Source organism: Bos grunniens, chromosome 12, assembly GCF_055505025.1.
Source record: "Bos grunniens cultivar Pamir isolate PY7600 chromosome 12, Bosgru_T2T1.0, whole genome shotgun sequence".
NCBI classification, from domain to species: Eukaryota; Metazoa; Chordata; class Mammalia; order Artiodactyla; family Bovidae; genus Bos; species Bos grunniens.
The window spans coordinates 91,786,841-91,799,231 of NC_141176.1; the positions used below are offsets into that span (position 1 = coordinate 91,786,841).

Consider the following 12,391-nt stretch of genomic DNA (forward strand, 5'->3'; position numbering starts at 1 on the left):
AGCAGCTCTCAGTCCTTCCTTCCCAGTCATCTGTGCAGACCAGCTCTGGTTCTGCTGTTTTCTTGACCTTCCTCCCACAGTGTCTGGAACACCACCATCAATTTAACGTGCGGTGGCTCCAAGGTTTCTGGTCCCGGAGGGTGGGCCCGCGGCACCCCGGCCAGGGAGGTCACCCGAGCGGGGCAGACGGGCCTCCCGGCTGGGGGCAGGCTTGCTACCAGCCACACGGCGCTCCGGCCAGCCATGTCCCCAAGGAGCCCAGCAGCAGGGAAATCAATTCCTCCCCGAAAGAGACCCATCTGGTTACAGATTTAATTATCATTGTGTTCTGTAATTATTGGCTTGCAAGGTAGCGCAGAGAAGGAAACCTCTCGTTTTCAGCTCCCTCCACCCCCGACCTCTTGAAATAAAACTGGCAAAAATAAAAAGAGCTTTCTGGGAAGCACTTAATCATTTAAACATTCATGAATCAGGAATACAAATAAAGGTCCCGCGTCTCCCGAGGAGCGAAGGAGGCAGCAGAAGGGCCAGGACAGCGAGAGGAGCCCGGCCCGGGTCTCCCCCTCCGAGGGGGCTGCCCCGGGCCCCTCCGGGCGCACCCGGGGAAGGGCGCGCGCGGCCCTCGGGCGGGGAGGCGCGGCGAGCTCTCGCGGCCGGCGGGCTGTCGCCTCCTGGAGGTCACCGGGCCCTTGGGGCGGGGGCCGTCCACCCGGCGGCGCAGGTGGGGACGCGCGCGCACCGCAGGCGGGGTGCGGAGGGCGCACGGCGGGGGCGCACGGCGGCGGGCCCGAACGCGGGGGCCGGCGCAGCCCGGGTTCGGTTCGGGTCGGGTCCGGGCGGCCCCGGGTCGGGGCGCGGGGCCCGCTCCGGCGCGGCGTCTTTCTTCTGCTCGCGGTGATGTCATCGGCGGCAGCGGCTGGGGGCCGGGAGGCGGCGGCGGGGGCGGCGCCGGGCGGCCGCCGCAGGTTCATGTGCCTCTAATGAAAAGGCGCTTGACAGTCGGCCAGGACGCACGCGAGGGAGCGCGAGCCGGCCGGACCGCGGCGCCGCCCGAGCCAATCGCCGTCGCCGGGCTCTCCATGGGCGAGCGGGAGGAGGGGGCGGTGGGCGCAGCCGGCCGGGCCGCGGCCGCTCCGAGGTGAACGGCGCCGAGACGCGCTCGCGGCGCGGGGAGGCCGGGCGCGCCGCCGCGATGAATTCCGCCGAGCAGACCGTTACGTGGCTCATTACCTTGGGCGTGCTGGAGTCGCCCAAGAAAACCATCTCGGACCCAGAGGGCTTCCTGCAGGCGTCTCTGAAGGATGGGGTGGTCCTCTGCAGGCTGCTGGAGCGCCTGCTGCCCGGCACCATCGAGAAAGTGAGTGCCCCCCCGGCCCGGCCCGCGCACGCACCCCCGGCGGACAGGCCCGGGGCGGAGGGAGGCCCGGGCGGCGGGAGGCCCCGCGCGTACGGAGGCCCCGCGCCCCACCTGGCCCCCGCCGCGGCCCGGGGTGCGCTGAGACGCGCGGGCGCGGGGTCGCCGGCGCCCGCACCTGGTGGCCGCGCGCGCGCGCGGAGGAGCCCACGCGCTTCCTTTGTGCGCGGGCCCGGGCGCGCGGGGGGCGCGCGGGCGGCGCGGGGAGTCGGCGGCGGGATCCCGCCCGGGCTCGGGGCGCCATTGTGTGCGGGGCCGGCGGGGACGGGGGGCCGTGTTCGAGGGGAGCGGCCCGGGGAGGCCGGGGGTCGCGGGAGCCCCGCCCGCAGGAGGAGGCGCCGCTCCGGGGAGACCTGAGCCGAAACCGGGCTGCGGCGCCCGCGGGCGTCCTCCCCGGCTTTGTTTGAACAGCTTTTGTTGCTGGTATCGTGTGAGACTTTCGGCCTCTGGTTCGCTGACCAGTTGCATTTTTAAAAGATCGTTTATCAGTCGCGGAGAGCTGGGCTGGGAGATGGTGTGCTGACCTCCCCAGGGAAGAATTCTCCTGTCTCCAAACCCGGAGGACCGCACACGGGGTCGGGAAGCCCTGGCGTTTCAGGGCCGGCCGCAAGTCCTAGGATGCGTTTTCAGGCTCATCCCTGGTTCGGAACAGAATCGCGAGTCCCGCAGACCCGCTGCCCTTCTCCGTGACTTGCGGTTTCCTCGCGGCTGGAGTGTGAACCTTGGCCGCAGCTCTGAGTGTTCAACTTTGCTTTCCCCTGGCTCATCTGACAAAGCAGGGCCGAGCCGATAGGGCGCTTTTAAACACGGTGAATCACCGTGTTGCAGAAACACTACAGTCTTACCCCAGTTTTTTTTCCCCCCAAATACATAATTTTAAGATCAACAGTTTCTTAAATGGTTTAAATGTAGAAATGAAAGTGCACCATAACTTGGAAAAAGTATTTAATTTTTTAAATAGGGTGTATTGGCCCCAACGGTACAGTTATTAGTTTGCTAACAATAAAATGTGAATTAGGTGACTTTAGAAAGTAAAGTGTTGAATCTTTTAAGTTCGTGCATGTTCTGGCACCACATTTTAAAGGTCAGAAAAGACTGTATTCGTCTGAATTGTGGACACATACTAACTAGTTTCAGGTATTTTCTTACTTGGAACGTATTTTTTTAAACTTTTTGTTTTATACTGGAATATAGCTGATAAACAATGCGGTGATAGTTTCAGCTGGACAGCAAAGGGACTCAGTCATACACACACATGTATCCTTTCTCCCCCAAACTCTCCTCCCATCCAGGCTCCCACATGGAACACATTTGTGCAAACAGAATCTGCATTTTAGAAAGGCTGTCCCCCTGTCTGTCCAGGGAGTAAAAATGTTGCTCCTCAGAGAACCTGGTGTCACAATAAAATTATGATTCAAGACAGGAATAAAGAGCAGACTAACTTCCAAGGCACTCAGAATACTTTGTTGTCATCTGGATATCAGGACCTCTGGTAATAAGAGACAGATGTTGAGAAGCATTGAAAATGCATGCTAAGTTAACCAAAACAGGCTTATATAAAAGACGGTTCCATTCCGAAGAGTAAAGCTTTAAGAGACTTCAGAGGCGGTTTGATTAAAAACATGTCATTATCAATGCATACGCTATTGGCATATTAACTGCATTCATATTGGCTGGCGGACTTCAGAAATCACTCTCTTTTAAATTGTAGAAAGTTTTTCTTAGAAAACCGTAGCAGTCCTTTTCTCTCGGAAGCAACAAGGAGAGGAATGACTAACGTTTAATTTGCAGAAGCCAAACGGAAACCAGCCAACATGCTCTGAAACCGTGGTCGTCTGGGAACTTCTTATAGGGCAGCCACCCTTTCATCACCGCCCCCCGCCCCGAGGCCCCGACTGGTTTGTTTTGAGGGACCCAGCCACAGTGCAAGTTCAACGTCAAAGTCGCAAATTATAGACATAGCGACCACTTCTCTGTGGTACAAAGGTAGGTTTGGGGAGTAAAATATTAGCCATTCTCTGCCCCTGGAAACCCTGGGTTTCAGAAGTTTCACGAGCATTTTCCATTTCCTGAGACAGTTATTTACTTGAACTTTCCCATGTTTGTGTGCACAGCAGAGAACTTTCCTGTTTGCCAGAAAGCACACACGCTGAGCACCCTTCACCCCAGTGTGGGAACGCCAGGCCGAGGACGTTGTTTTTCCTTAAAAAGGAACGTTTGGAAACTTCGCCGAGTATTCATATGGAATCGAAAGGCTCTTGACCCCAGTTTGCCACACGAACACATGGAAGACTGGTTAACAGAGTGTCAGCAGCCTGCAACTTAACTTTTTGCAAATTCACAAAATGTGAAAGGAGCCATCAGATGGAGGCGAGCGTGGCACAGAGTCGGGAAGAGTGCTGGGGCGCCTCGGCTTTCCCATGTGCCTTTCATTAAGAAAGCATGTCCCAGGGTGTTTCGTGCCCTCGGTAGCTCTGTTCTGTTTCAGGGCTGGCGAGAGGGTGAGGATAGAAAGGCGAGCTCATCTTGGTTCAGGCTGTTGTGCTCACTTTGCACAGCTTTCTGTTGAGGTTCTCTTCATGTGCCTGCTTTTCTTTAGGTGGAAGGTCAGACGGGGACAGGAGGGGCTCAGAAACCTTCCAGGAGCGGTTCAAGCGAGAGATGCAGTTTGTTACTGCCGAGGGGTCCTCTCTGCCGAAGGGGAGAACAGTGGGTGTTCTGAGGTTTCCTCGGTCTCCCTGGGTGAGCCCCTGCTGCTCTGATTCTGTCTGGTAACAGCCAGGATGGTTTTCTGCCCTGCCCACACTGTTTGCTTCCGTCATTCATTCCTCCCGTGATGAGAAACACACGGAGGGTGCAGGGTCCAGGGAGCCCTCTGGGCACCCAGCTCCTTGCTGCTGCTGCTGCTAAGTTGCTTCAGTCATGTCTGACTCTTAGCGACCCCATGGACTGCAGCCCACCAGGCTCCTCCATCCATGGGATTCTCCAGGCAAGAGTACTGGAGTGGGGTGCCACTGCCTTCTCCGCCCAGCTCCTTAGGTAACAGTGTAACCGACTCTGAACCATGTAGTCAGAGGGGCTGAAATTGAGAAGCCATCACGCCCCAACCTCTGAAACTCCTGTACCACCAGGAGACACACTCGGCTAACAGGAATCGTGAAAGGCTGCTTTACTTACTTACTTACCTGGTTATTGGATGCCCCTCGTGGCTGGTGGGGCCTTAGTTCCCCCACCAGGAAGTGAACCCTGGCCCTGGGCGGTGAGAGCATAGAGTCCTAACCACTGCACCACCAGGGACCTCCCCGGGCCGCTTCAGTGTCGCTTGTTACTGTCGCAGGTGACGTTCGATTCGAACACTTAGGGCCCCAGTTCCCCCTCTCTCTTCCCAGGAACACAGCACACACCGTAAGCCACCAAGTGTGGCCAGGAGACCCTCTCGCCACGCGTATCTGTGGAGTCACACACACTGCCCTGTGGCCCTGCCGGTGCCCGGGGTGTGGTGTGCATCCAGACTCGTGTGAGCCGCTGGGCTGTGTGTTAGCTTCCTGGGACTTTGCAGCAAAGACCCCCAGACCCGGCCTCACACACCAGGACTGCATGCTCTCTCACCCTGAGGACGTGGTGGGCAGGGCCGTGCCCTCTGCAGGGGCTGGGGTCTGTCCCCGCTCCCCGAGGTCTCTGCTGGCTCCCAGCTTATGGCAGCACAGGTCCAGTCTGCCCGCGGCAGCCCCTGGGGTCTCCACTGTGTCTGGACGCCCCTTTCATAAGGACTCGGGTCAGTGGGTGAGGGCCGCCATCCCAGGATAACACTGACTGTTTACATTGGCAATGACCTTGTTTCCAAATAAGGTCCCATTCTGCCCTGGGGCTTGGGGCTGGAACATACGAATTTCTGGGGTCATGACCCAAGCCATAACAAGTTGCGCAGTAAGTTTGACCAGATCAGCTTATTAAGTACCTATGTGCCTGCAGGTGCAAGGTGCTATGGGAGGCAAAAAAGACGGCATAACAAGTTCTTAAGGCTTTGAGTCCAGGAGAAGACATAATTCTAAAACCAAGAGCAGTGTGGGGCCGAGGGAAAAGTCAGAAAGAATGTCCGGTGTAGACAGAGAGGGGCTGGGGAATGAGGAGCTAGAAGGGACTCGCTCTGGGCTGTGCAGCCTCTACTGAGTTTTCCAAGGCGTGGGTTGGAGTATGGTGTTTATTTTCCCAAACTATGATCGGGGCTTTCCAGGTGGCTCAGCAGTAGAGAATCTGCCTGTCAATGCAGGAGATCCGGGTTCGATCCCTGAGTGGGGAAGATCCCCTGGAGGAGGAAATGGCAACCCACTCCAGTATTCTTGCCCGGAGAATCCCATGCACAGAGGAGCCTGGCGGCCTTCAGTCCATGGGGTTGCGGAAGAGTTGGACACGATTCAGCGACTCAACAGCAACAGCAAACTGATCTGGCAGTCCTGATTTTCCGCAGGCTTGCAGAGAATCCGTGAATTCTGATGCGGCAAGGCAGGAAGAAACTGCATTTTCCTAATTGATTCCTGACTTGCTTTCTGCTCATTCTTGAGATTCTGCGTTGGGATGGGGTAGAAGAAAAATATAGTCCTAGTGGCCATTGGACAGCCAGCGGTTCTGAGCATCCACCCGGAGAAGTGTGTCTTTTTTCTGGCCCCCGGAGAAGGATGTGGTCGGCAGTGTGGTGTGGTGTGGTGTGGTGTGGTGTGGTGTGGTGTGGTGTGGTGTGGTGTGAGGGCCTTACTCCGGACCAGCTGGTTTGGAAGCCCGTGCCCTGTAGCTGCCACAAACACCTGCTCGTCGCAGGTGCAGCTCTCCGAGAGAAAGGTTCCAGAACGCATGACTTATTGTGTTTGTAAGGAGAAGACATCTTTAAAGTTTGCAGAGGGAATTACTGGCTGTATTGAGTTGCTTCTAATGAAACTGCTTGAGATTTCAGGATAGTTCCTTTTGTCGTAAGAAATATCTGCCTTTGAAGCAGAGATTTTCAGATACTACCCAGCACCAAAGAGAGGAGCCATAACTGCGCTTGCTGCTTCACTCAGAACAAAGCAGACACAACTAAATTCCATTCAACTGGGACTGCCTCCCGTCATCTCCAGAGAGGCACTCTGGAAGTGCTGGGGTGTCGATGCCGGCATTCCGGAGCGCGCGCCCGCACGCACGCACGCACAGGCACACGCGTGTGGAGTGACGGGTTTGCGGCGCTGGGGAAGGGCCACAGGCTGGTCTTTTGTCGGGGGAGCTGTCCTCGGGGCCCTGGGGCGGGAGGGCGCGGCCTGTGTTCTCCTGGGGCCTCGTGCTATGGATGGCAGTGGCACCGCGGTGGCCTTCTTCCCGCGTTTCTCTAAGCGCAGCCCACCTTCAGATGCGCCTCCTTTCCAGAAAGCACTGAGCGCCCCGAGTGGCTGAACTGCTGTGGCTCCACATGGCCCCCGCGTCACAGGGAGGACCCTGAGGCCCTGCAGGGTGCCGAGCCCAGGCCTCCCGCTGGCAGGGGCTGGGGGCGTCCCCCGGGGGTGCCCGCGGCCCCAGGCGGGACCTTCCAGGTGGCCTTGGTGAGCCCCGGCTGCGCCCCCGTCTGCTTCGGGGGTCACCAGACAGGGCGGGAAGGCCGCCGACCCGAGCGGCCGCAGCGGACGAGAGCGCAGGGTTAGGTCGGCCGCCGTCCGCGGGCGTCCCGGGAGGGAAGGGGCCGTGTGATGCCGTGTGCAGGCGCAGGTGGGTGGCCTGGGTGGATGGGAGCCGGGGGGCAACGGCGGGGAAGGGGGGCGCTAGAGCCGGCGCCGGGACGAGTCTTCTGAGAGAGGCGGCCCTGCAGAGGACGCCCCCACGGACGAGTGTTCAGCTGTCGTTCTGGCACCTGATAACCTCCGCTGGGGCTCCTGGGCCTTCGGACCCTGAGTTCACTCAGAATCCATCTAAGCTGCGATTTAAAACAATGCCGTGTGTGTGTGTGTGTGTGTGTGTGTGTGTGTGTGTGTGTGTGTGTAATACACTTACTTGGTGGGACTGTCTCTAGACGTTCGGGCTGGCATTGCACGGGGCTCAGGAGAAGGTGGCCACGGCCCAGCACACCGTCTGGGAGCTCACCTCTGCCCAGGGCAGCGCCGGGTGCTGGGAGGCCCAGTGGTTCCCAAGACCCACCATGCCCCTGGGGCCTGTACCGTGGGGTGGTCCCAGGATGTGCTCCAGAATCGTCCATTTGCTGTGTGACTTTGGACAACCTGCCCGACTTCTCTGAGCCTGACTTTCTTCCTCCTAAAAACAAGATTAGGGCTTCCCCAGTGGCTCAATGGGTAAAGAATCCGCCTGCAATGCAGGAGACACAGGAGATGTGGGTTCGATCCCTGGGTCGGGAAGATCCCCTGGAGAAGGAAATAGCAACCCACTCCAGTATTCCTGCCTGGATTCCCATGGACAGAGGAGCCTGGCGGGCTACAGTCCATGGGGTTGCAAAGAGTCAGACACGATTGAGCGACAGAGAGAAGCTCAAGGTTAACCATTGCTGTCTGGAGGAAACGTCCTCATGGGCTGGGAGCGCTGTTCCTAGGGTGAGTGAGTGGACTTGAGGGGCCGTGTGCAGTGCTGGGTGCACACCCGGTCCTCGTAGGTGATGCTTTTATAGATCAACACCCGAACCTGTGCTACGTCCAGGACAACGCTAAGCCAGGACTTGGACTTACGGCCACCCACATCCGGGAGTACGTCCTTATTCTCACAACTGGACAGACTCTTGCCATCTCAGGGTGCTGGCGGCCCTTCCTTCTCACCCTCATGGATACCATTGTCTGGGGCGGTGGGACCACAGAATGTGTTCCTGGGTCCTCTGCTTAGCTGCAGATCCCCACGCAGCTGCTGAGCGCACGCAGCTGCTGGCCTGAGGGGCCAGAGGGCTGGCTGGGGGCTCGGGTTTCGTGCGTCTAGGGTTTCGTGCATGGGAAGGGCCCAGAGCCACAGATGGGCAGTGAGGCCTGCCAACCGCCTGTGTCTGGACTGGGAGGGCGTCCGGGCTGTCATGGGCGTGTGTGTCCTGGGTACGATTTCTGATGTTTCCTCTCCTCCTCAGTTCTACCAAGTTAGGGTCGGATCATTTGTTTCCTTACATTTTTTTGTCTAACTTTAGCTCTGTATTTCTCGTTTTATGAACCAAACTGGTAATTCTCAGTCTTGCTTTTGTGGGATACTTCTGTAATCCAGGAAGAGGGGTGGGATGTTTGTACATTTCCAACACATTTGTTCAAAATTATTTTAATCTTCATTCTAATGTCAACATATGTAACTGACGTGTTTGTTATGTTCCTACTGTGTGCATGCTAGTGTACCCATCATATACGTGGAAACACACACACACACACACGTGTGTTCTATACTGCCCTTTCAGGCAAGTCGTAAGAGAAACCGTAGGGTCTGAAGTGTAAAGCATTTGTGAATTCTCAGTGGAAGGCATTCTCAAGACACCACACGGCCCAGACTCATCATTTTACAGATGGGTTCGCTGAGGGCAGCACCGTATGGTTGAGTAAGTTGTGCACTGTACAGCCTGGGGGGAGTCATTCACACTGTAGTCTAAATGAATGGGGTCTCCAGGACTGTGCTGGGGCAATGGGCATAGAGGTCAGCCTCCACAGAGGTCAGCTTCGTAGGGCACACAATGGATTAGAGAAGGGCCGTGGTAGGTTATGGAGGAGGCCCCCCCCCCGCCGCTCCTCACTGCGCCCCTGCAGCCACGCCCCTCACCGGTTGTCAGGTCACACTGCAGCTCTTCCCATCGAGGGGTGGGTGGGGCCTGTTCCTCACTTCTTGCATCTGAGCTGACCTTGACTTGTTCTGGCAACGGATATGGCAGACAGGGGCAGGCAGCAGTTCCCAGGAGGCCTGGTGTCTTTCCACGCTCTGTCAGAGGCTGTCTGCACCCGGGCCCCAAATGCTGCGGGATGCAAGACCACAGGGCCAAGAGCTCAGCTGTGCCTGCTGAGCCCCCCTGGGCCCACCCGCAGCCCTCCGACCCCGTTCATGGGCCAGTCCAGGCGAGGTCAGCAGAGCTGCCACCTTGATCAGAGGTCCCCGCTGCCTCGTGAGCCCAGGCGAGCCGAGCGCGGCCCCACGCACAGAAGCACAAGCTCGCTTCAGCGGCCACTGAGGCTTCCTGGCTGCCTGTTCTGCAGCCTCCCGTGGCGGTGGGCGCGGTACAAGGCTTGAGAGCTCAAGTGGTGTTTTGTGCGAGACCGTAATTGCTGTTACACCGAGAGCAGCCTTTAAAAAGGAACTGATAAGGTTCCTATCTTTTCTCTAAAGAAGGTGCACATGATTCAGAACCAAAGAAAGTGCAGCATGGGAAGCCTCTCCTGCTTACATCTCGTGGTTTGTTTAACACGGGAGCCCTGGTGTCCGGGTTTGCTTGGAAGCCGCAGCTCCTGGCAGAAGTCGTGTTCTGGCAGCGTGGTTTTTTTAGCAGTCAAGCAGAAATCCTTAGAACAGCCTGGTTTGGATTATCTGCAAACCCTGTGGCCTGTGGTGGCCCTTTCCCCTCCATCCTGGGTGTCTGACTGCTAAGTCTCTGCCGGGAACACACTTTCCCACCGACTCCCTGAGCTTGAGATGGCTTAAGTTGTTCCTAAGAGACTTTTTTTGGGGGGACTTAAAATTTTTTTTATTACTTCAATTTAATCTAGCAAATTAATGTTCTAACTTTTGAAATATAATGTGTTTATGCTCAATGATGTCTTAGAGGAAAATACACTTTGAGTAACAAACGCATCTTAGTTGTTGAAAAGATCTGATTAAAACGTTCGACACACAATTGTTTATAAGTTCACAAGAGACTTTTAACTCCAGCTGAAGTTAGTAAACTTGTTCAGGAGTCTTTTGTTAGGAATATAGACTTTCTGAAGAAAGCCTGTTTCTGTGTGTGCCTGTGTGGTCAGTCGTGCCCGACTCTGTGTGACCCATGGACGTAGCCCACCAGGCTCCTCTGTCCGCGGGATTTCCCAGGCAAGAGTACTGGAGTGGGTAGCCATTCCCTTCTCCAGGGGATCTTCCTGATCCAGGAATGCATACCAAAAGGTTATGACTCTGTTCTTCACTCTGTGAAGAATGTTGTAGAAATTCTGACAGAAAGTTGGGCGCTGTGGAGGCCTTGTCCTGGCCCCCAGGCTGGGTTGCTGGCCTTCGGGAGGAGCCAGAGGCGTGGAACACACGCCCCCTCAGCCTCCACTTCTCTGGTGACCGCAGGGCCGTCTCTCTGCGGTGCTGGAGAACTGCCTTGTTCAGCGACGTGCATAACAGATTTCTCATGGAAACGTGAAGTTTTCTGGTTGTGGTTCTCCTATTTGTTAAAGCATTTTTGTTTCCTTTGAAAACAAGCCCCATAAATAGAACGGGGTTAGATTCTCAGCAGCCTCTTGGCAAAGGTTAAGCTTCCAGAGGGCAGCATGCTCTGAAACCACGCCTCTGAGTGGGGAGAGCCTGCAGCCGAGTGGCTCCCGGACTTCATCTCTGGAAGAGGAACGGGGAGGAAAGTTCTGTTTCTCCTTCCTCTGACCTCTGACCAAGCACGTTTATGTAGACTGAACCCGAGTAACTGCCTTGTCGGCGAGCCCAGGTTGGGTCTTCAGATAACTCACAGTAACTGTTTAATTGGGTGTGAGTCTTAGGCATCCTGTTTATAAATAGTTAGAATGATGTTCCGGGAATGAGAGGGCACTCACCCAGCACAGGCTTTAAGTCTTCTGTGGGGTGGAATACAGCTACCATCTTAAGAAGCTAGAACAATAAAGGCAAGTTAAACCCAAAGTAAGCAACAGACAGAACAGAATAATGAAGAACTCGAAGACCAACCGGTGACGTGGAAAGCAGAAAATTACCAGAGACAGCAAAACCCAAAGCTTATTCTCTGAGAAGAATCCGCAGAATTGATGACCCTCTTAGACTGATGAGGAAGAATGGGGGGAAGACCCAGAGCAGTCAGCCTAGTGGTCAGTGATGTTAACAAGGGCACCTGTGCCCGGGGAGGGGCTGAGCGTAGGGGCTTGGGGGTGTTGTCAGAACCGGGGCAGCGTGGACCCGGAGGTCGGGGAGCAGAGTGTGGGGCTGAGAGAGCGGGGGCCCACGGGATCCGAGGATGCGTGAACTTGGGGCGGGTTTTCATAGCCTGATGCTCATCAACTCTAAGAAATCTTATTAAGAGAACGTTGACCTTCAGCAATTTTTTTTCTTGATAAAGGAGATTTTAGAAAACACTATTCCTTTCAGTGGCTTCAGGGAAACACATCTGTGTGGTTTTTCCCTCACTTCCTACATGTTTTAACACGGGTTCAAGTCCGGCTAGTGTGTTGAGGCTGAGCAGTGGTCAGTCTGAGCCCCTCTGAGATTTACAACTTTTTTGTTTTAATTAATTTGTTTTATCTTTTTTTGAAAATCTCTTTTAAAGAATTTAACGTTTGTTTTTGGCTGGGCAGGGTCTTCGTTGCTATGCAGGCTTTCTCTAGTTGCGGCGAGCGGGGGCCACTCTGTAGTTTTGGTGCCCAGGCTTCTCACTGCAGCGGCTTCTCTTGTTTCAGGAGTTGTGACACGTGGGCTCAGGAGGTGCGGTCCCCAGTTCTAGGGCAAGGGCGTGGCCCCCGGGCTCGAGGGCGCGGGCTCAGGAGGTGTGGCCCTAGGGCGCGGGCTCAGGAGGTGCGGGCTCCCAAGCTCTAGGGCGCGGGCTCAGGAGGTGTGCCCCCCCCAAGCTTTAGGGCGCGGTCTCAGGAGGTGTGGCCCCCTGGCTCTAGGGCGCGGACTCAGGAGGCGTGGCCCCCTGGGATTAGTTGCTCCTCGGCATGTGGGCTCTTTCTCCATGTGGGATCTTGAACTCTTGTCTCTTGCATTGGTAGGTGGCTTCTTTACCATTGAACTGCCAGGGAAACCCCTGTCTTATCATAAATGAATTTATGTCAGGTGTTGAATCTCCCCGCTTTGATTCATTTT

General features: G+C 56.1%; 1 protein-coding gene across 5 annotated transcripts in view; it reads left to right on the forward strand.

Annotated features, from left to right (window-relative positions):
- The first annotated feature begins 499 nt into the window (after window positions 1–499).
- The window catches only part of ARHGEF7 (Rho guanine nucleotide exchange factor 7), a 103,170-nt gene continuing 91,278 nt past the window's right edge, over window positions 500–12,391 (forward strand). Inside the window, exon 1 of one of the 5 annotated variants that reach the window (XM_086328692.1) lies at window positions 500–721. Coding sequence is in view for 4 of the 5 variants with exons in the window: in XM_086328686.1 (XP_086184812.1) it covers window positions 1,193–1,357 (165 nt within the window). In the remaining variant the exon portion in view is untranslated. Of the gene's footprint in view, window positions 722–985; window positions 1,358–12,391 lie in introns of those variants that run through there. The other 4 variants (XM_086328686.1, XM_086328687.1, XM_086328684.1 and 1 more) reach the window with 4 other exon arrangements.